The 27997-nt window shown below is 50.3% G+C and overlaps 1 protein-coding gene across 1 annotated transcript; it reads left to right on the top strand.

Annotated features, from left to right (window-relative positions):
- The first annotated feature begins 21 nt into the window (after window positions 1-21).
- On the top strand, window positions 22-27104 carry GMPS (guanine monophosphate synthase). Its single transcript, XM_021540831.2, has 16 exons — window positions 22-137; window positions 5044-5225; window positions 8804-8918; window positions 10114-10211; window positions 11167-11270; window positions 11893-12086; window positions 13186-13351; window positions 14898-15049; window positions 15386-15559; window positions 16599-16704; window positions 17224-17339; window positions 18935-19060; window positions 20453-20568; window positions 22255-22385; window positions 24639-24811; window positions 26575-27104. The coding sequence occupies exons 1-16, from the start codon at window positions 111-113 to the stop codon at window positions 26674-26676; spliced, it is 2082 nt and encodes a 693-aa protein (XP_021396506.1). The 5' UTR covers window positions 22-110; the 3' UTR covers window positions 26677-27104.
- Window positions 27105-27997: the final 893 nt, after the last annotated feature.

Below are 27997 nucleotides of genomic sequence, written 5' to 3'. Positions count from 1 at the left end.
TCCTCCCCTTCCGCCGGGGCGGCCGCGCCGGGCGGCTCCTCCTCCGCGGGCGGCATTAGCTCATCGGCCGCTCTGCTCGCGGCCCTTTCTTCGCGCTGCCCGCCGCCCCCATGGCCCTGTGCAACGGGGACACCAAGGTCAGTGCTGCGGCCGCGGGGCCGGCCCGGCCCGCGGCGGGGCCCGGGCGGGGAGCGGGGACCGCCCGCGCCGCCGCCGCAGCCCTGGCTGCTGCCGGAGCGCTAATCCATTAATTAACTGGTTAATCAGCCCCCCCGAGCGAGCGGGGCTGTTCCGCCGCGCCCCGCCCGGCTGTGTCCCCGCCGCAGCCGGGGGCTCGGTCCGTTCAGCCCGGCCCGGGCCTGGCCCCGGTGCCGGCGCTGTCCGGTGCCGCGGAGCCCCGGGCACGGCGCGGCCACGTGTCCGCGCGGCCCGGGCACACCGGGCACACCGGGCACACCGGGGCGAGCCGTGCGCCGGGGGAGCTTCGGCGCTCCCCGGTAATGCAGCTTCCCACCGGGCTGGAGCGGGATAAAAGGCTGGCTCGGGTGTCTTTCTCCCGTTTGCAGGAACCCGTGACTCCGGGTGGCTCCGAGCGCTCGGTTTCTGAGAGCTCGCTTGCTCCCCGTGAGTTTTCTGACACGCTTTGCTCACAACCTCCCCTCCTGGCCGGGGCTGCTCCTCTCCTCCCTTGTTCTCGGCTCTCCGTCTCCTGTGCCACAAGCTGTGCCTCTGGAGGGCTTCGAGTGCTCGGCCCGTCGCCGGGTGGGTTTTCTGGCCCGTTTTTCCGCGGCCGTGGTCGCAGCCGCCTCTCCTGGGGGCTCCGGTTCTCCCTGGCCATGGATGGGGTGTGCAGCTCCTGCCTGGTCCTGCCCCAGTGAGAGCAGCTCCTGCAGAGACTCGTGTCTGCTAAAGTCACCCTGACATAAAGATTTGGGGGCTCTTGTCTCGCTTTTGGGGATGGCCTGAGTTTGAGGGAGCTGCTTTCCAGTTATACTGTGAAGTACGAGTGAGCGTTCCTAGACCTGCTTTATTTTAATACCACAGGGAAACAGTTAAACTCTTGTAAAACCTGTGCTGGCTTGAAAGTGCAAGATCAAGGCTCGTGGTTTAGGCTTGTCCCGAGTTACCAGCGTGGGTGAAAGCTCAGGGCTGAGGGCTTGGACAGAGGAGCTGCTGCTGCTTTCCAGTACTCCAGAATGGGACTGGTCTGTATGGGAATGTGGTTTATAAATCACATTAATGACCAACCTGCAAGCATGTGGGTGTGTGAAGTGCTGAAAAATCCCCTGATTCTGCACAAGTGGGCTGCTAGGAGCTTGCTCTCTCAATTTAAGGCACTAGGTGTGAGGAACAGGATCTGTGGTGTCCTTGGCTGGTAACCCAAGCCTGGTTCCAGTTCTCCTACATCAGCTCACTAGAGAGCTCGGAATTATTTGTTTTTGACACAGAAGAACAGCAGTGATGGAAGATTTTGTCCTCCGGTGTTAGCGTGGTGGAGCCGAGGTGGTGGAATGAGGCTGGGGTGACCACACAGCTCAGGTGGCTCGTGGCACCCTGGTGCCATGTCTCGGGTCCGTGGTATTCAGGGAGATTTGTGATTTGAGTTAGCTGAATAGAGACTTTCTTCTCTGGGGGTGCACGAGTTTTTAGTCCTGCTCTGGGGACAGCAGCGTGGTGCCTCTGCCCCAGTGCCCGGATCACCTGGGACAGGCGTCGGAGCAGCTTCCACAGGAGTCTCCAACCCAGCACGTTCTCCAGACTTCTGTGTGAATAGACCAGAGGACAAGGAGAGCTAGTTCTGCCTGTACGGAGGGGAAAAGGAGCTTTCCTAGAGGCTGTTCAGTCCCCAGCAGAGGAGGTGCTGGCTCCAGAAGCCCCGTCCGTCCCTGCAGGAGCTGGGCTGTCTGCTGTCCTCCGAATCTCTGCTGGCACGGCCGTGTGTGCAGAGCTCAGCTGCCATGCTGCCTGCACACGAGCAGCATCTGCTCCTTTTTGCATTTGTCAAATGGCGTTTCCCTTGGTAAATTGGGGTTTTAAACCCCTCGCCTTGGAACTGTGCCTTTCAATAAGTAAAGCCAGATCCTGTGATGACTCTTCTGCCCTTTTTCCTTTCCTCTTTTTGCCTGTGATTTATGGTGGTTCACGTTGGGCTCTCTTGGTTCTGAACCCCCTTACAGTTCCACTCGTCTGGTGGGTTCAGAGGGGTCTGGATTGCTGTCTTGCTTCTGCTGGGATCTGAGGGAGGTGCAGGTTCAGGACTCAGACCTACTTATTCTGTTTTAACAGTGCTCCTCAATGCAACTTCGGGCTCTTTCTGTTTTCACACTCCTGTCTCCCCCACAACTGTTGCTCATGCCCCCATTAACCACACCTGCCTGCCCAAAGCATCTCAGGGTAGGGCACTGAAAACCAGATTTATTTATTAGCTACACTTGTGGATGCTTGGCTATCAGTCCAGCTGAGCTGACACCAACAGTAACTTCTGTTTAGTCTTTTTTAGTGAGGGGGCTGCAGAGCTTTGGCCCTAAATGACACAACCTACTGCTCAGAAACAATTAAAGATTTGAAATAAAAAAAATAGCACTGCAAGGAATAGCATTTTCCCCAGGATGGGTTCAGGAAAGCACAAAGACGTTGGTCTGCCTTCTAAGAGCTGGTGATTTAGAAATTGCCAGGTGAAAGTGCCCAGAATCACTCTAAAATTGATTCCCTCCCTGCACTGGAAGGGAGGACAGCTCTGGTGACTCTGCCTCGCTGGGGGTGTGGAGGTGGAGGGGTCTTTGCTGCAAAATCTGCTCTCTTCCAGCATGTACACAACTTTTTGTTGTGTAACCTAGGAATAAAAGTCATTTAGAGCTCCCCATCAGGCAGCTTGGCTGCCAGCTGAAGGGCAAAAATTAAATATCCAATTTTAACCTGGATTTAGGCTTTTGAGGGATTTAGCACTATTTTTTTCCCTCCCACTTATGTCGTTTAATTAGGATAAAACCTCTTCCAGCTGGTGTGAACTTTGGATGTTTCCAGTGTGTTTGTTGGGAGGTTGTGTCCCAGCAGGATGATGCTCTCCAGAGTCACCTGTGGCTGCTCTGGGGTGGAAATGCTTGAGCAGCAGTGATGGGAAGGCAGGCAGGTCCTGGGCTGGAGGTTCTGCTGGTTTGGAGCAGGCAGCAGAGCCACTCCGACCTGCTATCAATAAAACTGGAAATGGAGCTCCAAGATGTTTGGAGGCAGCGTTTGCCAAAGTAAAACCCTTCTTGGTTTGTCCTTCACCAAGCTGCATGGGCAAGGACGGGGTAAGCTTTAAGTTAGGAGAAGAACACCTTGACAGAATTCTTTGTGCCATTCTTTATGCAGCAGATTGTGGTGTTGGAGATGCTGGGATAAGGACACTTCCATGGAATAGCTGCCTCTCCTCACAGGTTTCTTTAATGAAGAAACTCAGCCTCGTGTGTTTTAGCACTCTTTCAGATTTGGCTGAAGTTGGCCAAGCACTTCAGATGTGAGGGGCTCAGAGGGAGCCACTGCTTTGTTCTGACCTGCAGTCTGCTCTAATGCTGCACTCAAAAATGTGTTGGATTTTTTTTTTAATCATTTAGCAGCGACATTTGTTCTCAATTTCCCCTTTTTATTCTCTCCAGGAGGTAATGTCAAGTGAAGTTCAGCATATGAGCCAGTGTGACAGGGAAACATTTTTTGTCTGGTTTTGTGCTGTTTTGCCTGATGCTGTCAGTTCTCATGGGCTGTGCTGGGGTTCATGCAGAACTGGAAAATGGAAAAAGATGGAGAGGCTGCAGATGGTGATCAGGGCATATGAGCTCTTGCTTGTGGGAAGCCCTGCCTTCATTAGATCATTAGCATTTTTCTTCCCTAATTTGTGCTCGGTTTGGTTTGGGGGATGGGGATGTCGTGTCTGTGTGTCTGCTTGGCATGTTCTGTGCTGGTGTCCAGCACCTTTATCTTGCCAGTGCCTCAAATGGTCCTTATAACCTTTGAGATTTTTTTTTTTTTTTTTTTTCATTTTGAAGTTTCTTGGCTGGTCTTTATCATTTTTAACATAAATTAGCATAGCTAATTGGCAAAGCCTTGCACATGTTAGTTGTTAAAGAGATCTGGCTTAGTCAATAGGCTGTCAGTGTGAAGCCAGAGGAGGTTTGGGCTGGGTATCAAGAGGCATTTCCCGACAGAGACGTTTGTAAAGCATCCAGGGGGCTGCCAGGGTGGTGGTGGGGTCACCATCCCTGAGAGGGCTCCGAAAACGTGGGGGAGCAGCTCTGAGAGCGTGGTTCAGGGTCACCAGGGCGCTGGGCTTGGGGGGACAGCTGGACTTGGGCCACTCGTGGGGGCCTTTTCCAGCCTCGTGTCTCAGTGATCCTGTGGGATTGCCAAGTGGGTGTGGGCGATCCCGTGGGATTGGTGACATGGGTGTGGGTGATCCTGGGATTGGTGACATGGGTGTGGGTGATCCCATGGGATTGCTGAGTGGGTGTGGGTGATCCTGTGGGAGTCCCGAGTGGGTGTGGGTGATCCCGTGGGATTGCTGAGTGGGTGACCCCACAGGATTGCTGGTGTGGGTGAACCCATGGGATTGCTGACATGGATGTGGGTGACTCCATAGGATTTCTGACTTGGGTGTCGGTGATTCCATGGGATTGCTGACTTGGGTTTCAGTGGTTCCATGGGATTGCTGCTATGGGTGTTGATGGCTCTGTGGGATTTCTGACATGGGTGTCAGCAGTTCCATGGGATTTCTGGCATGGGTGTCAGCAGTTCCATGGGATTTCTGGCATGGGAGTCAGCAGCTCCATGGGATTTCTGGCACGGGTGTCAGCAGCTCCATGGGATTTCTGGTGTGGGTGTCAGCAGTTCCATGGGATTTCTGGCATGGGAGTCAGCAGCTACATGGGATTTCTGGCACGGGTGTCAGCAGCTCCATGGGATTTCTGGCACGGGTGTCAGCAGCCCCATGGGATTTCTGGCATGGGAGTCAGCAGCCCATGGGAATTGTGGCACGGGCGTTGGTGACTCTGGGGTTCCTGTTGGCAGCCCGAGAACGCCGGGGCAGAGCTGAAGGATGGGCAGCACCACTACGAGGGCGCCGTGGTGATCCTGGACGCGGGCGCGCAGTACGGCAAGGTGATCGACCGGCGCGTGCGCGAGCTCTTCGTGCAGTCCGAGATCTTCCCGCTGGAGACGCCGGCCTTCGCCATCCGCGAGCAGGGATTCCGGTACGGCCCCTCCTGCCCCCGCTCCAGCCCGGCCTCGTGCTGCAGCAGAGCGAACGGGGCTCCCTTTCTTCGCCCAGAATTCCTTATTCACCTAGCTCGTTTTATGTACTCTCACAGACCTTGTGTTCGACTCCAGTTTTCCTGCCCTACTCTTTGGTTCAAAGGTTTTGCACAGAATCGCAGAATAATGAGGTTGGAAGAGACCTCTAAGATCATCGAGTCCAACCCATGCCCTAACACCACAACCAGACTGTAGCACCAAGTGCCAAGTCCAGTCTTTTTTTAAACACTGTTTTGTGAGTGCGTGCTAAGATTCTCTCTTCACCTAGGTGTTTGCATTTTTCTTTGTGGGTTTTTACAGGACAGATCTTCTGTTATTACAGGTGCAGTTATTATTGTAGTTATTATTATTATTATTATTACAGGTACAGTTATTACAGTTATTATTGTTCTTACTAGAATAGGTTGTTGTGCTAACTGCTTCTTAGTCCTTTGATTTTTTCTTAGGGCAGCTTACAAGCTTGCTGGTTAGCTGCACTTAGAAGAAGCAACAGGTGTAAGCCCTGATTTTATAAAGCTTTTATTTTATAATATCTCTACCTGTATGCAGCTGTCTAATGGCAGGGGTGTGAATCATTCTCTCTGAGCATGGCTGCAGGAACACCTGAGCTGTGCTGGGGACATTTGGGCAGAGATCCATCTCGTACATTTGTCTCTCCATGCCTTGTTGTACATTTGTTTCCTAGTGTCATTTTGATAATTTCAATTGCAGAACATCATTCAAGAGGCTACATTTTAACTGTCTGCCAAAATGTAGACGATTTTGCTGTTTCACCTGTTGAGTTTTTTGTGGGATTCTAAAACTTTTTCTTTTGTGTTTTTTTAAATTAAACTAACTTGGATACTCAAGGTATTGTTGTAAATCTCACCAGATGTTCCTGGGAAGCAGCTAAAAAAAATCCCTAACTGACACTGCCATTCACTGTTTGCAGGAAAGAAAGGTGTCACAATTACTTAGTACTTTGTACATTAATTTTTCATGTTCTGTTAGGCTTTCTAGGATATACATCTCTTCTGTGTGTGGAGAATAAATACCCCGAAGTCTACAAATCACCAAAGTTTTGTATTTACTTGTCAGTTTGGTAGAAATCCAGAAATATGGTGGGATTTTGGTTGTGCTGTGTAACAGATAAGACAGTGCTGCAGAAGTGCATTTTTCCAATCAGTGATAATTAGTGAAGCAGTGAATAGTTTGTGTTGATGCAGAATTCAGAACAGTTGAAAGTTCTTCAGAGTATTGGAATTAGACCTGTGGGAGTTGCCATTGCAAATAGTTGCTCTCTAAAATGAGGCAGAGAGAAGTGACCTCTTCACCCAGGTCACGTCCCAAGGCTGGGCTGGTGGTTCCAGGTCACCCAGCTGGTCAATAACTGCGTGTGTCCACAAAACCTGTTTGCACCAGTGTCAGCTGCAAACCCAGCACCTGTGGTCACTGTAAGGCTGAGTTTGTGGCTTTACTGCAGGGTTTGGTGCATGTTCCATGTCCTGGGAGCAGTCAGGCAGCTTGTGCATGGAGTGGGTGAGGAGCTGCACCTGTGCTGAGCTTTGGGATGGGCAGCAGGAGCCAACATTTTGCTAAATCATATTTACGTGTTGTGTTTGAAAAGCCAGCTCCTCAGTGTTCAGAGCACTCTCCAGTGAAGTGTTGCCTAAATGTGGCATGAACATGAGCATTTCCCATAATATCCTGGCTCTGGGTTTGGTCTGGGCTCTGCATTTGGTCTGGGCTCTGCATTTGGCCTGGGCTCTGGCTCTGAGCTCTGGCAGGAGTGCTGACCTCGAGCTGTTAATGCACACATTTTCTCTGGGTGTTTTTATGTGGTTCCTGAGGTAATCCAATGCAAAGGGGCTTTCCAGAGCTGGGTCTGGTGGTTTGGGAAGGGGTTTAGGGTAACCCAGAGGAAGAGATATTCATATGAACACAGAGAAATGTGCAGGAATTACACAGAACTGCAGGAAAGCTTGCACAGTCTGCATCCTGCATAGCTGAGAAGATGCAAGTCCTTCTCTCAGCCTCTAATCTTTTTTATTTTTAACTTCAGTACCTCTCTGTATTATGCCAAATTTCAGTTGGTATGGAAAAAAACCCAGGTGTTTAAGACTACTTTTTTGCCTAGAAGAGTGTATAACTATTTTGACTTCTCATAAGAATGTTCAGTCTATAGGTGTGGCTGTATTCTTTCAATTCCTTCCTAGAACCCCAGGGAGCAGCTGGAGCTGTGTCAGGGCAGTTTTGGGTTGGAGATGAGGGAAAAGTTCTGCCTGGGCACCCAGGGAATGGGCACGGCCTCGAGCTCCAGGAGAATGTTCTGTGGTTCTAATTAATATTAAATATTGTTCTGTACATCTGGCACTTGAGCACATGCTTCTGTGCATGGAGTTATTTGGAGCAGGAGCATCAGCAGCCACAGAGAGAGTTCAGGCTCCTGATAGCAGCCCAGGCTCAGGAAATGCAGCGTGTCTCCAGGCTGACCAGAACTGCTGTGCAAGACCTGCAGGGAGGAAATTTCAGGGTAAAAGTGCACCCACATCAGCTGTGCTGGAGATGCCAGCAGGCAGGAGACAAATGCTGCCTCTGCCAGCTCCGTCCCTCCTGGCCTGGGGGCTGCAGGTGGGTTTGGTGCTGGGTTTGTCCTGCAGGGCTGTCTGTTGGTGGCACAGGCAGGAGCAACAGCACAGTGCCTGTTCCTGCTGCTCAGAGCCAGAAAAGCTCTGCTTTGTCAGTGCTTGCATGGACCTCATGCTGGGGGAATGATCAGATGTATTTAATGCCGTTTGTGCAGCTCCTGTCTCCTTTGGTTTTGCACTTCTGGCTGGGAGCAAGTTTGATGTTCTCTGTGAGACAAACAGTTCTGAGTCCAAGGTCTGGTACAGCCCTGCTCCATCCCAGCAGCATTGCCCAACTGGTGCTTCTGCAGTTCATGGTCCTGTAAATCACTGTGCTTTGCCAAAACTCTCTCTTCCCCTTTGAGATGGTTTAATTTTCTTTTATAGTGTGAAGTATTACCTCCATGCCCTACGTGTTCGCTTGTAATTCTCAACTTGTTGCTAGTGCCATCTCTGCAGAATGGATGGAGGGACATTTTCTTCCAGCAGATTTAGGAGTTAGGGAGTGGGTTTTATGACTGCAGGACTCCTTCAGATATCACAGACTTCATAAATTCTGTGTGTGTGTGTATATATGTATATAAATATAAATATATATATTGTTGCTAATACTCTACATTTGTCCCAGCCGTCCTGTTTCACTCATAGCTGGTGGTTGGCTATGAGAAATTTAAAAGTACAGGAACTTTTTATGATGGTTTATATTTGACTTTGTTTAAACTGGGGAAATCCTTCCCTGAAAACCTGCTGGGTCTGGCAGCAAAAATCAAGCTGCGTGTTATGGTATCTGTGTTAAAATGTCTGCTAGAAAGCATCAGTTCTGAGAGTGGTATGAGCCAGTGCTTACAGTAAACAGGTTTCAAAGTAACCAGTGTATATGGATTAATGATTTCTTCCTGTTCTGTCTGCAGAGCCATCATCATATCTGGAGGACCAAACTCTGTGTATGCAGAAGATGCACCGTGGTTCGACCCAGCCATATTCACAATAGGAAAACCAGTGCTGGGGATCTGCTATGGGATGCAGGTGCTGTTGGGAGGCAGCACAGAGTCCTTGGGGCTGGGAAGCACCTCCAGGAGTGCAGCATGTGCCCATCCACAGCCACCCTCCCGGGCTCCCTGCTGCCAGAGCTGCAGGGGCAGGGCTGGAGGAGCTGCTCTCCATCCAGGGATGAGCTGAGCTTGTGTGTGCTCCTCTCCTGCCTCTGCCTCACCTTGGAGTGGCCTTAAACTGAAGGAGGGCACATTTGGATTAGAGATGAGGGAAAAGTTCTTCCCTGGGAGGGTGGTGATGCCCTGGCACAGGTGCCCAGAGCAGCTGTGGCTGCCCCTGGATCCCTGGCAGTGCCCAGGGCCAGGCTGGACATTGGGCATGGAGCACCTGGGACAGTGGGAGGTGACCCTGCCATGGCAGGGGTGGAATGGGATGATCTTTAATGTCCTTCCAACCCAAAACAGTTTGGGATCAGTTGCATAAATGGTTTTTCTTTGCTGCAGTGCTGTGAATGGAGCTCCAGGCTCCCTGTTTTTGTCAGGGTAAATATAACCTGTCAGTCACTCATTAATTCTGCCCAGCTGGTACTGAAAAAGGCACCTCTCCTGGAAACAAGTGGAGCAGTGTCTCAGGCATGGGCTGTTCCTGGCAGAGCTCTTCAGGGTGCTTAACACTCCCTCAGAAAAAAGGAAATAACCCCTACTTTCCTTTGGATTCACTGGTGATCCTGCAGGGATCTGGTAGATCCCAGCTAAGCAAAACAAACCTCCAGGGAGACAAGGGCTGCTTTAGGTGCATGACTTCTGCTCGTGCATCTTGCTTTTTCCAGGGTTAGTCCCAAAATAAAACTAAGGGAATAAATTCGGGTTTTGACGTGGCCTCAGGTACTCGGCTGGTTTGCAGAGCAGCCATTTCTGAGGGAAGGAGCTGCACACTATGGAATACACATTATTTTGCAAATCTCTGCCTGTGGGGTTCTGCTCCCTGTGTGTGGCAGTGCCCCCAGCTCTGCTGGCAGAGGGGATGGAGCCCAGTACAGAGCCAGGATCAATTCTGAAGGGAATTCTTACAGCTCTGGGATGTGGTGAGGTGTTGGCAGTCCCAGTGAGGGATGGAGAGGTGCAGGTGCTGAGATGCTCTCTCACAGCCCCTTTGCTCTTCAGAGGATGAACACGGTGTTTGAGGTTCAGGTGCTGAGGTGCTCTCTCACAGCCCCTTTGCTCTGCAGATGATGAACAAGGTGTTTGGAGGGACGGTGCACAAGAAGAGCGTTCGGGAGGATGGAGTGTTCAGCATCACCCTGGACAACACCTGCTCACTCTTCAGGTGCTCACACATTTCCACTTACCGAGGCACTGTCAGCCGGGGAAGGGCTATCTGGATGGGAGTTGTTTTGTTTTTTTTTTTAAAGAGTGAAATTAGCTGATAATTTCTAATAAAACTTTTACAAATGTGGTCACAAATAAGCAGGTTATTCATTGAAACAAGCAATTAGGGATAACTTTCCAATTGGCTCTAAAAAAGCAAGTGTATTTGCTGGGAATATGGTATAAACTCCTTATTTCAGAGTGTTTATGGAGACACTGTAAGTGTACCATGATCTGAGAATATTTGAGTTAAGCCCTTGTCTCCTGCTGTGCGCTGCTCTTGTGTTTGTTGGTGCCCATCCAGTTTTGGAAAGAGCACAGAAAATCCAAACCCATTTCTCTTCTACCTTCCTTTAAAACTGCTTTGTGACTTTTTATAAACCAGAATTAGATTCCTTGATAATTTTGTTGATGGCTTTCAAGTTCCTTGTGAGAAGCCTGACAGTTTACTCATCCCTGGTGTTCCGGTTTTGTTGTCTTTCCTCTGTAGGGCTCCTGCAGAACTGTCTGATGTGCCCAAATTGTCCTGAAAACACAGTTTTGAACGAGAAAAGTTCACTTTGTTGAAATAGAAGCAAGACTCCCAGTATCCTGATGTACTCCTGATGGTCCCCATGTCCTAGAGGGGACCTCAGTGCTGGGGTGTCTGTAAGGAGGACCCCACAAACCCTTTGGGATTAAGATCAGTTCCCTCTTGCAGGAGGAATGTGCTGGGCAGAGACGTGGGCAGCTCCCAAGGGAGGCATCTCAAGGCTGCAGGTGGCTGTTCCTGGGAAGGAAATCCTGCAGACATTTCAAATGTCCTGGCCTGTCGAGATGTGCTTTTGTTGGGATCCCTCAGGGCAGCTCCTGGAAAGGCAGAGTTAGGTCTTTGTTCTTCCTGGGATTGATTCTGGGTTTTAATCCTGGTTTAGAGGCCTTCAGAAGGAAGAGCTTGTGCTCCTCACTCATGGAGATAGCGTGGATAAAGTGGCTGATGGATTCAAAGTGGTGGCACAGTCTGGGAACATCATAGCAGGTATGCATTTTATCCTGAATTTCTCTTCTCATGGTGTTTGGTAAACAATTATGGCAGACAGGAGTTAGAACCAAATGGGAAGAGAGTAATAGCCCTTGTTATTTAATTGCCAAATAAATGAATTGCTTTTAAGGATTTCTGGAGTGTGTTTGTATGTCAAGCTGTCATGATAATATAGACTTTAAAAGGAATGGTCCTGATTTAAATGTGGTTAAAGTTAGCATTATTTATATAGCTTATATTGTTTTAAAGCATGCATGTGTTGTTTGTCTTAGAAATAAAATCTCCTGTGCCTTAAGGCAGGGCAGAGGGAGACCTGCTGTGGTGTTTGGGTATGAACTACAACAGTACAAGTCAAGCACTGTTTAATTATTAAAGCTTTATAAACTTGTTACTGTATTTAATATTGCATGAATGTTCAACTGAGCAAGAATAATGTAGGTACTGAAAGCAGGGCTTTGACATCACACAGATTGTCACAGGAAATTGTGGGACCTTGGAATTGGGGGTTTGAGAGCCACTGGAGTTAGCCAGTCCCAAAGAGCCCCTTTGCTCTTGCTTGACTGGGGTGTGCATTCAGTTCCAGCTTCGTTGTTTATTTTTGTTTTGTCGTGTACACCAGGCATAGCAAACGAGTCCAAGAAGCTCTATGGAGCCCAGTTCCACCCCGAGGTGAGCCTCACGGTGAACGGGAAGATGATCCTGAAGAATTTCCTGTACGACATCGCGGGCTGCAGCGGCACCTTCACCGTGGAGAACAGAGAGCTGCAGTGCATCCAGGACATCAAGGACAGAGTGGGCTCCTCAAAGGTCCTGGTGAGTTCAGGCAGAGCTGGGGCTGCTGTGCAAAGCTGGGGGTGCCTGGGGTGATGTGGGAAGTGGGGAATTACTGGAAATGCAGGTGAACCCAGTGGGGAGAAATGATGGTGTCTGATTCCAGAAGGCTGAATGATTTGTTTATTATAACTATACTATAATACATTAATATACTATTTAAAGGAGATACTAAAACTACAAACCTACTTGTTCTAACTACCATATCTAAGTAACTCACAACTCGTGCCCCTCTCTGAGCCCAGCCCCAGCTGGGTTGGATTGGCCACCAGGCTCAAACAATCCTCACCACAATTCAACCAAGCCATCACCCCAGGGAAACAATTCTCCAAACACATTCCACATGGGAAAAACAAGGAGCAGAAATAGAAATTGTTTTGGTTTTCTTTCCTCTGTGTTCCTCTATGATAAAATCCTGAAAGAAAGAAGAATGTGCCTGTGACAGGGCATTGTTGTGTGGGTCCTGCATGCCCAGCTTTTAGGGGAGATTTTGAGGGGAGCTGCATGGCTGCCCGCAGGTGGCTGGATGTCGCTGTAGCACACGTGAAAGCATCACGCAAGCCACTGCTATTGCAAGGTGAAAAAGAGGAAGTTTATTTCTGGCTCCAGCATTTATACTCTTCCAAAAGTGACAGAGGATTGGAGGGTGAAAGTTCCACCTCTCTAATGACATTGGACAAACTATGAGTGCATCAAGTTTCTCCGCCTCTGTGTAGGAATGCACGACAATAGGTTGTTTACAGAAAGTTGTGTGAGAAGGTTCTCTACAAGAATGTAAACTCGGAAGGCTTTAGAAAATTCTAAGAATCAGGGCAACAGCTGCTGGCTGCCCGCAGGTGGTCAGTGGCTGCCCGCAGGTGGTCAGTGGCTGCCCGCAGGTGGTCAGTGGCTGCCCGCAGGTGGTCGGTGGCTGCCCGCAGGTGGCCAGTGGCTGCCCGCAGGTGGTCAGTGGCTGCCCACAGGTGGTCAGTGGCTGCCCGCAGGTGGCTGCTGTGCCCTGCCCTCCCAGCTGTCCCCCCATCCCCACCTGCCCCGTCCCCCGTGCCCATCCCGCTCACCCCGTGTCGCCGCTGCCCCGCAGGTGCTGCTCAGCGGCGGCGTGGACTCCACGGTGTGCACGGCGCTGCTGAACCGCGCGCTGAGCCGCGAGCAGGTCATCGCCGTGCACATCGACAACGGCTTCATGCGCAAGAGGGAGAGCCAGGCCGTGGAGGAGGCGCTCAGGAAGCTGGGCATCCACGTCAAAGGTACCCCCTTGCTGCTCCCTGCCCCTCCCGTGCTGTGAGCTGGGCTGCTGTTCCCAATCCTGCCCTCGGGGTCGGGGTTCCTTGAGCTGCTGCTGCCAGGCTCCGGTACCGAGGTGGGGTCGGTGATGTGGGACCACCTGAGCCCGTGCACAGGATTTAAACTGGGGTGTCAGGCTTTGTTCCTGTGACTGGAGCTGCCCCGTCTCTGCAGATGTTGGTGTCCGTGCAGGTGGGGCACAGCAGAGCCCTGGACCACCTGAGCCCATGCACAGGATTTAAACTGGGGTGTCAGGCTTTGTTCCTGTGAGTGGAGCGCAGTGAGCTGCCCCGTCTCTGCAGATGTTGGTGTCTGTGCAGGTGGGGCACAGCAGAGCCCTGCTCACTTCTCTGCCGAGGGATCCTGCTCAGCTGCTGCAGAACTCACTGCATTTCCATTTTCTCCAGTATCTTAACACTCCAGGCTTCATTTCTTACCCTGAGTCTCTTTTTTTGCCAGCTGTGAGCTTATTTGGGTGACTGAATGCTACTATTGCCAAAATGACTTTTCAGGCATTTTTTCTTGCTTTGAAAGAGGTGCATTTTAATAGTTTTGGAGTGACTTTTTGAGGCCAAGGTGTTGATTGGTCAAGGGCTGGACTCAGTGACCTGGGAGGTCTTTTCCAACCTTTATGGTTCTGTGAAGGAGTTAGCTGAGAGAGCAGAAAGTGCCCAGATGTGGCTGATGAGAAGGCTCCGAGGTTTTTTGGTACCTCAGGTATGAGGAGGTCAGAGAAGACCGAGTTTGTGCCAGCAGCAGGAGCTGCTCTGTGCTGCCTGGGGAGCTCCTGAGCCAGAGCTGCCTCTTCTGGGGGGCTCTGCCCTGCTCTGTCCTACTCAGGCAGTGTGCCTCTGGGTGGGCAGTGCTTCCCCTGGCACAGCCCGGGCTGCACTGTCCTGAGCTTCCTTCTAAACACATTTCTCTACATTTATTTTTACTCTTTTTTTAGTAGGAAATCCATGTCTTATTCTTGCAGTCTGTGGAGCAATAAACCTGGGCTCTGGCAGGCAGCCAGAGGAGCAAATTGAGGGAATCCCTTTGCTGCAAATGCTCCTTCTGTAGGTCAGGGAGTTCAGTGCCAGAGAGCCTCGCAGCTGATCTCTGGGTTGGAAGCCTCTCTAAATTAAGTGGCATAATGTAGCATGAATAAATAGTGCATCATTTAATTTTGGTTGCAGAAAGGCCTTGGGGGAACACTGTCTGTAAACTATTTAAAGCAAGTAAATTATAATCTGAGAGGTAAGCAAAAACTGGACTTGCACATGGCTGCCTAATCTCACAATATGGAAAAAATAATAGGTTAATAGGAGAAATAAAAGGCTTTGTTAAAATAAAGTTTTGAGGTATTGAGCAGCCCTATTCAATGCAGTTAATAGTCACAGGAAATTATTTTCATTTTTGGGTTTTTTTTTTAAAAGCAATAAAGTGAAACTTCTATTTTGTAACCTGCATAAAAATCTTTATTGGTTTTGTAAAAATAAAAAAAACAATCTCTGTGATTTCCTGCAGTGGTGAACGCAGCCCATTCATTCTATAATGGCACAACAACTCTGCCCATCTCAGATGAGGACAGAACTCCACGGAAAAGAATTAGCAAGACCTTAAACATGACTACAAGTCCTGAAGAAAAGAGAAAAATTATCGGTGACACCTTTGTTAAGGTAACGTTTATTTGTCGTTTGGTTGAAGTTTTTAAATACTGAGACTCCTGGGTACATCTTTTAGTGTTTAATCAGTGGCAGGGCTGCTCGTGTGAGCTGTGGATGACTCCAGAAGCCTTTGGGGAGAGACAGGGAGAATATTTACCGATGGTTCTGTACTCTGGAGAGCTTTTCCCCACTGTGTGCTCACAGAAGATGGGGTTACAGGAGTGTTTCAGCAGCGGCACCAGGGCTTTGGGTTGGCTTTCCCAGCTCCCTGCCCCGGCTCAGCCCATGCCCCTGGAGCCCCGTGGCGGCCCCAGCCGCGGCGGAGCTCCGACTCTGTGTGTCCTGCAGATTGCCAACGAGGTCATCGGGGAGATGAACCTGAAGCCCGAGGAGGTGTTCCTGGCCCAGGGCACGCTGAGGCCCGACCTGATCGAGAGCGCGTCGCTGGTGGCCAGCGGCAAGGCCGAGCTGATCAAAACGCACCACAACGACACCGAGCTGATCCGCAAGCTGCGCGAGGAGGTGAGCGGCGGGCACCGCAGCCGGGAGCTCAGCACCACATCCTGGAGCTCAGCACCGCAGCCGGGAGCTCAGCACCACATCCTGGAGCTCAGCACCGCAGCCGGGAGCTCAGCACCACCCCCAGGAGCTCAGCACCGCAGCTGGGAGCTCAGCACCACATCCAGGGGCTCAGCACCCAGATCCGGGAGCTCTGCTGGCTGTGCCAGGGCTCAGCATCAGATCCTGGAGCTCGGCACCAAATCCAGGAGCCCTGCCGGCTGTGCCAGGGCTCATCACCACATCCAGGAGCTCTGCTGGCTCAGCACCCAGATCCGGGAGCTCTGCTGGCTGTGCCAGGGCTCAGCACCCAAATCCAGGAGCTCTGCTGCTGCTGGCTCTGGCCCTGGTGCACCTGCTGGGACAGGGCCCCTCAGAGTCTGCTGTCACTTGTAATTTACTGTGTGTCTTCTGGTGCCAAGGGTCTGTTTGTCTGCAGTCCAGAGGAGCTTTTTAGACACCTCTCTCCACAGCTCCTTAGTATTAGCGTGTCAGGGAAAGGTGGGAGGCTGCCTGTTTGGTTCTCTGGCACTGGAATGGTGAGTTCTCTAACTACTGCACTCTGGGAAAGAGCCAGCACAGCACAGGGACCTCACCCACAGTCTGGTGGAAGGTGCTCTCCCTCAGGAGAGAGCTAATGATCCCATTTTCAGTATTGATCCCTGCACAAAGTGCTTCCTGGGCTGTGGGGCTGGTCTGGGCATGCAGCAGAGACAAGAAAGGTCTGAATTCATGCACAGCCAGCTTGGTACAGCTCTGTCTGCTCTGCTGGAGCCGTGGATTGTTCTGGCACAAGCTGGGACTTCCTGGTCTCTCCCTCTGTCCTGCAGCTGTTCTACAAAGCTCACATTCACATGGAATTTCTTTCCAGTGTTCATGGAATCCTTGGCACTGGTGCTGTGAGGTCAGGCCAGTTTAGGTGCCAGAACCTAAACATTTGAGGCTTTTATTTGGATATGTGAGTTGGAGTGTAAATTGCCTCTTTTTTATTTTTCTTTTTTAGGGCAAAGTAATAGAACCACTGAAAGACTTTCACAAAGATGAGGTGCGAGTGCTGGGAAGAGAGCTTGGTCTTCCTGAAGAGCTGGTTTCCAGGCATCCCTTCCCAGGTATGGAGCTGGTGGATCCCAGCAGTGTTCTCCAGCAGACCCAGAGTCACTGCAGTGTAAAACTGATCTTTAAACACTGAAAAAATCGATTCAGGTCTTCACTTAAGCACAATTCTTCAGGAAAAGATGACCTGAGAGCAGCTTGATAAATGTACACGATGTTTTATGATTGAGCCTTTGTTTGGCTGTGGTGGGAGAAGCCAAAGGAGGAGTTCTCAGAAGTGCAGTGAGCTCTGCCTGAGCTGCCACGTGGATCTGACCTGGAATAATGGCCTGGCTCTGCCTTTCCAAAGGGCATTTGCTGTCTTGAAAGTAAATGCTCAACGTTTCTAACACGAGTTCTCCACTAGAAAACAGCAAAGTTGATAATTGTGGGTTCTTTTTGTCCTTGAGGGTGTTTAGATAGCTGAAGCTTAGATAGAATGGCAGAATACACAGAAGTCAGTGACTGACTCACTGTTCCACTGAAAACCAGCTTCCTCTTATTTGGTGTAATATCTTTTCAATGTTGTTTCACAGGTCCTGGCCTAGCAATCAGAGTGATCTGTGCTGAAGAACCTTATGTGTGCAAAGACTTCCCAGAAACAAACAACATCTTGAAAATAGTGGCAGATTTTTCTGCCAGTGTGAAGAAGGTAAGGAAATCCTGAATTTTAATTTTGAGTGATGGTTCTGTAGTGACCTGCAGTGAGGTTTAGTCTGCTGAAAGGTTAAAAGAACTGGTTTGTGCTCCTTGAGGAATGCTGCCTCCAAGGACAGCTCAGTTGAAGCTGTTCAGTGGAATTTTTAGTGCTGTGACTGGTGCAAGAGTTTTGAACCATTTCTGGAAAGTGGAACTTTATTTACCTTTCAGACAATAAACACATTCTGTTGTAGTTAAAGTTTGTGCAGATGAGATCACACAGGGTCAGGAAAAGCTCTTCCCTCCCTGGAGGAGTTGTGACACCCTAGGGTTGCACAGCCCAGAGTCACTCACTGGGTGTGGAAATGCCAGTGCAGAGCCAGGATCTGGCCAGGTGTCCTGATCCAAAACCTGGAATTTCCAGTGCCTGATGTTTGACTCCCACATCTCCTGAGTGTGCTGTCCTTGTGGTGGCTGTCAGGCATTAGAGGGGTCTGCTCTGAGGTGTGAGTTCAAACAGCTGCCAGAACCTTTTTCAGGGATTTCTGTCTGCCTTTCCTTTAAAAGACAGGGAACTGTGGTGCCATGAAACTGCAAAGTGCAGCTTTGTGAAGGAGAAAATGAGCACAGGACAAGAGCTTCCCCTATGGCCTTGGAGAGCCTCAGCTTAAAGCACGGTGTAACCACAGAAAAGTGCTTTAGCCAATGGTTAATTGTCAGATGAGAGGTGTAACCACAGAAAAGTGCTTTAGCCAATGGTTAATTGTCAGATGAGAGGTGTAACCACAGAAAAGTGTTTTAGCCAATGGTTAATTGTCAGATGAGAGGTGTAACCACAGAAAAGTGCTTTAGCCAATGGTTAATTGTCAGATGAGAGGTGTGCTTTAAATAGTCTCAAGGGGTACACGTATGCCAGAGCTCACCCTGGGTCAGGGGTGGCTCCGTGTGGTGGAAAAATCTCTCCTCTGACCTGTGCTTCCAAAGAAAGGCTCAGCAGTCTCTGTTGTTTGGTTTTAAGGTAGTTTCTTGTCAGTTATTTAAAAGATTTTTCTTTTAGATGGTACATTATGAGTTAAATGTTTATAGTTTCTTTAATGCTTATTATTTATATTAAATGGTGCTTTTTTGCTTTAAATTAATTTGTGAGTGTTAATATTAAGAATATGGAGGTAAGGAAGAAGAAAGAGGGAGGATAGAGTAGGTTTAAATTTTTTTATTTTAAAATTTTTGATTTTTATGTATAAAATTAAAAGTTATTTGTATAAGATTTAAACCCCCCCGTACAGCACTTAATTTTTTTTTTTACTTTGTGACTACTTCTACTATAATATTTAAACTTTTGTGACTTTTTTTTTTTGTAAGGTTGGTAAATCATTCTATGGTTTAAATTTAAAATTATAGCTGTTTCTAGTTGCTTGTTAGGGTCTTAAACGCTTTTGATTTGGACTTGGAACATCCAAAAATGTCTGAGGGACATTTTGAGTTCCGACACACATAGACTAAGCAAGCAGTTATTTAAATAACAATTTAATTTGTGCCGTGCGAGTTTGGCGTGAGGGGCTGGGAGCTGTGTTTAATTCTGGTTTCTTGCTGTGAATCCTTGCCCAGCCTCACACGCTGCTGCAGAGGGTGAAGGCGTGCACGAGTGAGGAGGACCAGGAGAAGCTGATGCAGATCACCAGCCTACATTCACTGAATGCCTTCCTGCTGCCCATCAAAACCGTGGGAGTGCAGGTACAGGGACAGTGCTGGGAGCTGCTCCTGCCAGCCAGGCTGGGAGTGGGGCACCTCTGCTGCTGGGGGAGCCCAGGGATTCCCTCTGCCTGCCCTGCCAGGTCAGGAACCCCTGGACAGAGCCCCAGAGACCCTGGTGTGATCTCTGTCTATGGAAAAGAGTTTTCAGCCTTACAGGATCAATTACCAGCTCTGAGGGTTTGATATCAGTAATAATTAAGTGTGGCATGGGTGCAAAAGTAAAATTTTAGGATTCTAGATAAGGGGTCCAGAGGGGACAAGATGGAGGAAATTTGGTGTGTCTTGTCCTTTTTCTCCTTCTTCATGCCCTCCATGTCTCACTGTGGTGTTGGCATTTTTCTGTTGGTTCAGGCTGGGGACACACTGTCCAACGTAGGTGACAGATATTGGCACGTTCTTGTAAATCCAGCCCAGGGAGTTTCTGGTATTGAATGTTTGTCACATCCCACTGAGGGCAGAGCCCCACACGCTGCCCTGCAGGACAGAGCTGGGCAGGGCAGCAGAACATGTGAGAGATCAACAGAATAAACAACCTGGAAACCAGCACAGACCAATTATGGCTTCTGCTTTGGCAGGGGACTGACAGACAGAGACTTTCTACAATCTGGGAATCGTCAATAGCTCAGATTCTAACATGCTGCTGCAGGGCTGGCAGGGCAGGCTGTGCCAGGCTGCAGGGCAGGGTTGGTCCCTGAGCTCGGGGCTCTCTGGGGCCACTGTCCAGCCCAGCTGGGGTCACTCAGCAGCTGCTGCAGCCCCTGAGCTCTGCTGGCCCCACCGAGGCTCAGGGCTGGGTAAAACCCCACTTTGCTGCTTTTGGACGTGCTTGGTGCCCTTTCCAGTACTTCTGTGAGTTCTCCTCTCCTGGGGAAGGGAGGAGCTGGAGCAGGGCAGGAGCACTGGGATCTGGGCAGCAGCTGAGCTCCCCGTGGGACAGACACAGCCAGGTGCAGGGCTGGCACTGAGGACTGTGTGCAGTAACTCTGACATTTCCTTCCTGAGCTGTAAAGCACCTCTCTGCACCCTCAGTGTTGAATTCTTCCTCATATTTCATTTTCTGCCTAGTGCTTCTTGTGGCTCTTTGCAGACAGCTTTGGTTACTGTCTCAGGCTGCAGTGCCATCACATTTCTGTGCTTTGTCACCAAAATACCAACACTGGCCACTGTAGATGAGTCTTCCCAGCCTGAATATTTCCTTTGACAGCTCTCCCATCTTGCTCTGTATTTTCTCACCCACTCAGTCTCTCACTGGTGTCACCAGCTCGGTGTCTGCTAAGTGCTGGCCCAAAGTGTGCTGCTGTCCCGTGCAGGAGGGCCAGGGAGGGGCTGTGAGTGGCTCTGGTGTTCAGAGAGGCTCCTTCTGTTCCCCAGGGTGACTGTCGCTCCTACAGCTACGTCTGTGGCATCTCCAGCAAAGATGCTCCACACTGGGAGTCCCTGATGTTCCTGGCCAGGCTCATACCTCGCATGTGCCACAACATCAACAGGTGAGTGAACCTTCAGCTGCCTTTGCTTGTCCTTACCTTGTTCAAACAGGGAGGTTTAGCAGGTGCAGACATTGCCCTGCTCAATCTGGTGTGATATTTTTGTGTGCTGGACAGGTGTGTGACATTCACATTCTCTAGACAGACAGACAGAATTCTGTCTCTCAAGAGGAACACAGGAAGAAGAGAAAACAATTTGTATCTCTACTTCTTTGTTTTCTCCATGTGGAGTTTAATATAGAGATTATTTACCTGAAGTAATTGCTTGATTAAATTCTAGTGGAAATTGTTTAAGTTCAATAACCAATTAAATCCAGCTGTGTCTCAGACTCTCAGCAAGCAGTCACAAATTTATTAGTTAATTGATAAGTAAGATGTATATAGAATAAGATAGTCTCTCTTTAAATAGTGTACTGATGTATTATAGTATAGTTTTAATAAAACAGATCCTTCAGCCTCCTGATCTGGAGCCAGACATCATCATTTCTTCCCAGTCGGGGGTGCCCTTTTATTACTATACAGGTGTATCACACAGAGGCCACAAATACACAATATAAGGATTTATTTCCAGCTTGAAAAGAATCTGCTGGCCTATATGCTTGGATTAGGCAGCACCCAGTGTAATTTATGCAAATCCCTCCTGCAAGGCTGGTGCTGAGCTGTGATGTGCTGCAGTTTGCTTTGCCTTTGTGGCAGGAGGGGATTTCTGTGGGGCTGTCAGTTCTGATGGCACAGGGAGCTGCAGAGCTGGGCACTTTGATCCCACTTCAGCTCTCCGAGGATACATTTTCTACCCACTCGAGTCCATCACTTTTCCAGCAGCTGAAGGTGCTTAGACATGAAATCAGCTCAGGAGAATTATACCCCCCTTGCCTGGCTGTGGGATTTCTGCCAAAACCGCTTAGAATTGCTTATAGCAAAACTTCATTTTCTCACACAAGTGACACCTACTGACAGAGCTTTTACTCTGAAAGGTGAGGCCTGGGATTGCAAGGTAATACCTGTTTAAATGAAGTGCAGAGGGAACAAAAGGAGGCATAAATCGGGATTGCCTGTGCAGCTCCAGAGTATGTCAAAAAGTGAAAATAAAAGGCAGTTTCTGGCTTTAGAGCACTGCTGATTTTAAGCTCTGCTGGGTTCAGCTCTGCCCCCCTGAGCATCCCACAGCTCTGGGAGCTCTGCTCTCCCCAGGATCTTCGCAGGCTCCTCTGCTGTTCCAGGAGGGCACTGGCACAGTCGGGCCCCTGCAGCTGTGCTCACAGGCTTTGTTTGTGCATTCCAAACACAAACCTGCAGTGTAAACTGGAATATCTGTGTGTTTTGGACCTCTGGCAAGTCCTGGTTTGTGTCTGGGGGCCCACACAGCTGTGAGCACCTCGTGGTGAATCCATGCAGAGGCCACTTAAACTCTGCTCCTTCTCCTGCAGCTTCTGAAACACGAGGGATGGGATTAGAACCACAAAGCTGATGTGACTGCTTTGAATTCAGATGTTTTGTTGCAGATCTATAAATGGCAGTTAGTGCCCTGTGCTGAAAACCCTTCATTAACAATAGGCTGCAGCATTTAATGGGGGGTTGGTGCTTTCCTGTTTGAAAACTGTGGGTAAAATGAAATGTGCTGTTTCCTGGCTGTGCTCTGTCACTGCAGAGGGCTGGAGGCACTCTGGGCTTTTTGCTCTGTTGTTGCAGGGTCGTGTATGTGTTTGGCCCCCCTGTCAAGGAGCCCCCCACGGATGTCACCCCCACCTTCCTGACCACAGGAGTCCTCAGCACTTTACGCCAAGCTGACTTTGAGGCTCACAACATCCTCAGGGAGTCTGGTAGGTGCTGCAGCTCATCCCAGGGGTCACACCCGCGTTGCCAGGTCCCTGCAAACCCAGTGGGTGCAGTCAGAGTAGCGCTGTCAACATCTGCCAGCAGCTGTCTCCAAAACAGTGATCAGTTAGTGGAATGGCAGTGACCATTTGTGGAAGCTGATAGCCAAAGGCCAGGAATTCATTTTAGGGGATTTTGGGGACCGACTTGCTTCTGACACATCGTGAAGCTCAAAGCTGTGGGGCTTCACTGCAGACTTGTGCAAAAAGTACTGGCAGGCAGCTCAGTCACCCCAATCCCTTCTCTTTGCTGATCTCATTGTTTAGCTGAGGTGAAGAAACTTGACACAGTTTTTAAATGCTGTGGGTTTTGGGGAAAGCCCAGGTGCCAGGTGTTCCATGGGGGTGATGCTCGCAGCCTGTGGTGGTTTCAGATTTCTTAAGTTGAAGTCAAAGCTGCAACCCCAGCCCTGCACAGCCAGGGAGAGTGGAGTCCCTGGATGTGCCACACAGGCAGAACCTGGGAATAAATAGTTCTGAGGTTCAGCCTCTTCAGTTTTTTACTGAATTACCTTTGGAGATGTGATCTGTGTGGGAAGCCCTGCCTGTATTTGGTATAAATGGAGTTACAACAGACCCTTGGCTCTGAGGATCCATAGTCAGTTTGCAGAGCTGTGTGAACAGGATTTGTACAGAATTAACCTCAAAAGGCTGAGATAACACTGTTGCCTGTGTTGGTAAAGCTGTAGCTGTGTCTCGCTAACTTTTGGTGGCACTTGGCTCTGTGTGAATGAATTGCTCCTAAAAATAAGCCTGGAGTTGTGGTTGAGTGAGAAAACCTCCCTGAGCAGCAGCTCAGGCCAGGGCTGGCAGAGGGAGGGAGCCTGAGCAGCGTGAGCTCCACACACCTGGGTTTGGACCTTTAGCTCCCCGAAACAGGGAGATTGGGCATTGCCTTTCAGGAGATGTGGAAAAAACAGTGAAATGTGACTGTCTGGAGTTACCTGCCCATCACCAGCCAGGCATGTTGAGAGCTTTTTCCTGAGTTTTTCAAGGAATATTTCAAAGATTTTGAAATATTTGGGAATATCGCTTTATTGTGCTTGAAGTGGGGACTGATAAAACCCCATGGTTATATGTTGTGTGGAAAGTGGCTCTTCTGTTGATTCCCAGTTAATTAGAGGGGTGACACAGATTAGCTGGGATTTTTCTGTGTGCCTGCAAAGGCTGAGGGTCGTCTCAAGTGGCAATTTATAGAATCTCAGAGTGGTTTGGGTTGGAAGGGACATTAGGGATCATCTGTTCCAGGCCCAGGGGGCACTTTCCACTTATCCCAAGCCCCTTCCAGGGATGGGGCAGCCACAGCTGCTCTGGGAGCCTGTGCCAGGGCCTGCCCAGTGCCCTCCCAGTGCTCCCAGTGCTGGTTTGCAGCTGTAGGGCTGCACCACTGCTGTGAGCCCGGGCTGTGGGACCAGAGGGAGCAGCTCCCACAGGATGAGTGAGCAGATCCCCTGAGATGAGGGAGCAGCTCTCCCCAGGATGAGGGAGCAGATCCCCTGGGATGAGGGAGCAGATCCCCCAGAAGGTGGGAGCAGATCCCCTGGGATGAGGGAGGGAGCAGCTCCCATGGGAGATGAGGGAGCAGCTCTTCCTTGGGATGAGGAAGCAGCTCCCATAAGGGATGAAGGAACAGATTCCCCAGGAGATGAGGGAGCAGCTCCCATGTGGGATGAAGGGAGCAGATTCCCCAGGATGAAGGGAGCAGATTCCCCAGGATGAAGGGAGCAGATTCCCCAGGATGAAGGGAGCAGATTCCCCAGGATGAAGGGAGCAGCTCTCCCCTGGGGGACGAGGGAGCAGCTCTCCCCTGGGATGAGGGAGCAGCTCTCCCCTGGGATGAGGGAGCAGCTCTCCCCTGGGACGAGGGAACAGATCCCTTGGGATGAGGGAGCAGATCCCTGGGATGAGAGAGCAGCTCTCCCCTGGGATGAGGGAGCAGCTCTCCCCCGGGATGAGGGAGCAGCTCTCCCCCGGGATGAGGGAGCAGCTCTCCCCTGGGATGAGGGAGCAGCTCTCCCCTGGGGGATGAGGGAGCAGATCCCCTGGGACAAGGGAGCAGATCCCCTGGGATGAGGGAGCAGATCCCTGAGATGAGAGAGCAGCTCTCCCCTGGGACGAGGGAGCAGCTCCCAGCTGGGAGCGGGCCCGGCGGGCACCATGCAGAGCTGGTGCCAGCGCTGTGTGCCCCGTGTGCTGCAGGCTATGCTGGGAAGATCAGCCAGATGCCCATCATCCTGACCCCGCTGCACTTCGACCGGGACCCGCTGCAGAAGCAGCCCTCGTGCCAGAGGTCCGTGGTCATCCGGCCCTTCATCACCAGTGACTTCATGACGGGCGTCGCGGCCACGCCGGGCGGCGAGCTGCCCGAGGAGGTGAGGGCTGCTCCCGGGGCAGCTGCTGGCACCAGCGGCGTGCCAGGCCTTGTTCCCCCAGCCCGGCAGCCAAGGAAGTGTGCAATGGTTGTGCTTTCGAGGTTATTTCTTCTTATCTAAACATGCTTTCTGTCACCTGCCGAGCCCTGCCTAGCAATCCACCATGGCCACCTGCCCTGAGGCCTGGGCAGCTCCCACTTTATATACTCTGTGTTTACAATTTATTACCAATTCCCGTCACCCATCTTAGACTGTGAATGTCTACCTTGAACCAACAGAAAAGTGTCACCATCACGCCAAGACATGGAGGGCAAGGAGAAGGAGAAGAAAGTCAGGACATACCCAAATTCCTCCATCTTGCAGCCCCTTGAACCCCATTGGAAAAGCCCCAAAATTCTACTTTTCCACCCTCTGTTAGTTCAAATATCACACTAATCAAACCCTTGTGGCTTGTAATTCCTCATACAGAGTTGTCAGCTTTTCCACAGGCTGAAATGGAAGCCACAGGTGTTTTTTACTTCATGCCAGGGTCTGGGGACAGCCAGGGCAGCCAGAGGGATGTGCTGGGCTCTGCCATGCTCCCCTCAGCCCCTGCTCTCTGCAGCTTCCCTCTCACCCCCTCTGCCTTCACCTCGAGTTCCTTGCTGTTTTTTCTCTGTTATAAACAATCATTAGAATGTTGTGGCGTTTTGGGAAGAAAATCTAACAAAATGAGGGGCTGGCAGGTTGGGTATGACAAAGGCTTTCCTGCAGAGCTGAGCTAAAATACCACCAGTGAAAGAAGGAAGAATACCCCAGCCACTCCTGGGATTTGGAATTAATTTTTGCATCAGTAATTGGAAATTTCCTGACATTGGGAATTGCCTTTGTTTGGCACTTCTGCTTTTACTGGAACTTGCAGTTTAACATTTGAGTGTCCTGTTTGCTCTTGAGGTCCCTAAGAGGACTTGAGTCAGGTTCAAGCTTTCTTTTTCCCCTAACTTTATCCATGTCAAGTACTTTGTCCCTCTGGGAATGCACTGTAGGAGTAGGATTGACCTTTGATTTTAAACACACTTTAGGAGCACATGAGCATTGTTTAGTAATTGTATATAATTGAAATCCTCTACTTTCAGGCAGCCTATCCATGCAAAGAACAGTTCAGGTTGCCATGTGAACGACTGTCCCATTGTATAAAATGAGGATTCATTTGACCTCAGTGTTTGTGTTTAGAAACCACCAAACACCACAAAACCCACCCCCAAACAAAAACCCTGCATTCTTCAAAATGAAAAATGGTCATTTTAAGGCTAGGCAGTAGTGTGGTGACTAAGTAATAGAGGTTATTTATTAATATTTATGGGGAAAAATAATAAATGTGCAATTTATTATTTCATTTTTTATTTAATTTTTATTGTGCAATTTTATTACACAAGCATTGCAGTGTTGATCTGCGCTTTCACTATGAACAGCACAGCATGTCATGTAAGTGGTGTTGGGGGGTTTTTAAGGAAGCTGAACTTCTCAAGATGATCAAATCCTGCCCTGGAATATTGTGCTGACATGGATCAGTTGTGAGCTCTGGAAGAAGAGCAGAGGTTTTCTCCCAGCTGGTTGGGTTGGGTTTGGTTGGGTTGGGTTGGTTGGTGGCAGTGTGCCGACGGGCACAGGCTGTGGTGTCCAGCAGAACTGCTGTCAGCAGTTTGCCCCCCAGCTTTTCCAGGGTGATTTTCTCAGCTCTGTTCCACAGTTCTCCCTGATGCTCTGCTTCCCCCCCGCCACAGGTGGTGCTGAAGATGGTGGCAGAGATCAAGAAGATCCCGGGCATCTCGCGGGTGATGTACGACCTGACCTCGAAGCCACCGGGCACTACGGAGTGGGAGTAAGGACCTGTTCCCGAGTGCTGCGTGAGCGAGGCTGAACCACATCACAAACCATTCCCAGTGTTGACATGCAGGACTGTGAAGGAGTGCCTGGAGCTGCTGCACGGCCTGGATTCCCCTCTGGAGCATCTCTGCAGCCAGAGCTGGGCATGGCAGCGGCGTGGGGCTGAGGACTCTACGGGTAAATGACGCTGGCAGCGCTGCCAGGCCGGGCCCCTCTGCTTTGCCTTTGTCCCTCCAGTGCCCCCGGCTCCCCCGTCCTGTTCCCTGTCGTTTCGGTGTTCTTTGTTTTTGTACACTGTGTAAAAAGAAGCCGTTTATTTACTTCTACCAAAAGCGTTGTTACGGCCCGGACGTGGAAGAGGAGTTAATTCTTTGTGACCAACCGCTTTGGGACGGGTTTATTACAAATAAATATTTTGCCAAATGGAGTGGTGGGTGCCGTTGAGTCCTGCGGTGGCTCTGTGTGCCGTGTTCTGTCCCCCTGTTCTGTGCTCCTGGGTGCTGTGGCTGTCTGTCTGTCCCTGCTGGGCCACTGCAGAGCTCCCAGCCCTGCCCCTGGGGTGGCAGAAGGACAAACCTGGGGTGCAGCAGGGACAGCAGAGCTCCCAGCCCTGGCTCTGGGATGGGCAAACCTGGGTTGCAGCAGGGACAGCAGAGCTCCTGGGCTGTGCCCCAGCACTGCTCCCCTTGTACCTGGTGATGGTTTGTTTCCCTCACTCTGCTCTGACAGGGGTTTTTGGGTGTGTTGTGCTGAGCTGGAGGATCAGCTGGGTGGTGGGGTGGGCTCCCCAGCCCTGCAGCCCCTCCTGGCACTCGTGTCCTGCTGTGGGTAGTGAAGCAATAATTTGAGATGGGTACTGGACAGGAGCTTTCTGAAGCTCTGAGCCATTTCCATCCACCTGAGACTCCCGTGACATGAGCAGCTGGATTCTAACCTGAGCAGCTTCCAGCAGCCTGCTGCTACCCAGGCATCCAGGCCCACCCCTCTTATCCCTGGGTTTTCAGTTCAAGCAGTTGTGTTTTGTTCAGCTGAGAGATCCCTGTAGTATCATGGGGTAAAATACTTGGTTTAAACTGCTCAGCAACATGGAGTATTCCATGGCTGTAGCTCTTCTCTGCCCTCGCCTGGATTTGTGAACTGGAATGATACTGAAAGTGTTTGTTCTGTATTTTTGGTGGCACGCATTTTCCTGTTCCTACGTTCCCTGCCTACACGTTATGGAAATGGGGTTTGGAAATTTCTGCTCCTAGGAAATGCCTGGCTGGTGTAAATGTGGATTTTTGGCTGTGTCACTGAGGGGTGTTCTGCAGCAGGGGGAGG

The sequence above is a fragment of the Lonchura striata genome, chromosome 10, assembly GCF_046129695.1.
Source record: "Lonchura striata isolate bLonStr1 chromosome 10, bLonStr1.mat, whole genome shotgun sequence".
Classification (NCBI taxonomy): domain Eukaryota; kingdom Metazoa; phylum Chordata; class Aves; order Passeriformes; family Estrildidae; genus Lonchura; species Lonchura striata.
The sequence above is the reverse complement of the archived record's forward strand: the minus strand, read 5'-3'. Positions and strand labels throughout refer to the sequence as shown.

Excerpts from the sequence above, each read along its gene's own strand:
- GMPS (XM_021540831.2), top strand. The coding sequence starts at position 111 with ATGGCCCTGTGCAACGGGGACACCAAG. Across the intron at positions 5,226-8,803 it reads ATCCGCGAGCAGGGATTCCG|AGCCATCATCATATCTGGAG; the intron begins GTACGGCCCCTC and ends TTCTGTCTGCAG. Across the intron at positions 12,087-13,185 it reads TGGGCTCCTCAAAGGTCCTG|GTGCTGCTCAGCGGCGGCGT; the intron begins GTGAGTTCAGGC and ends GCTGCCCCGCAG.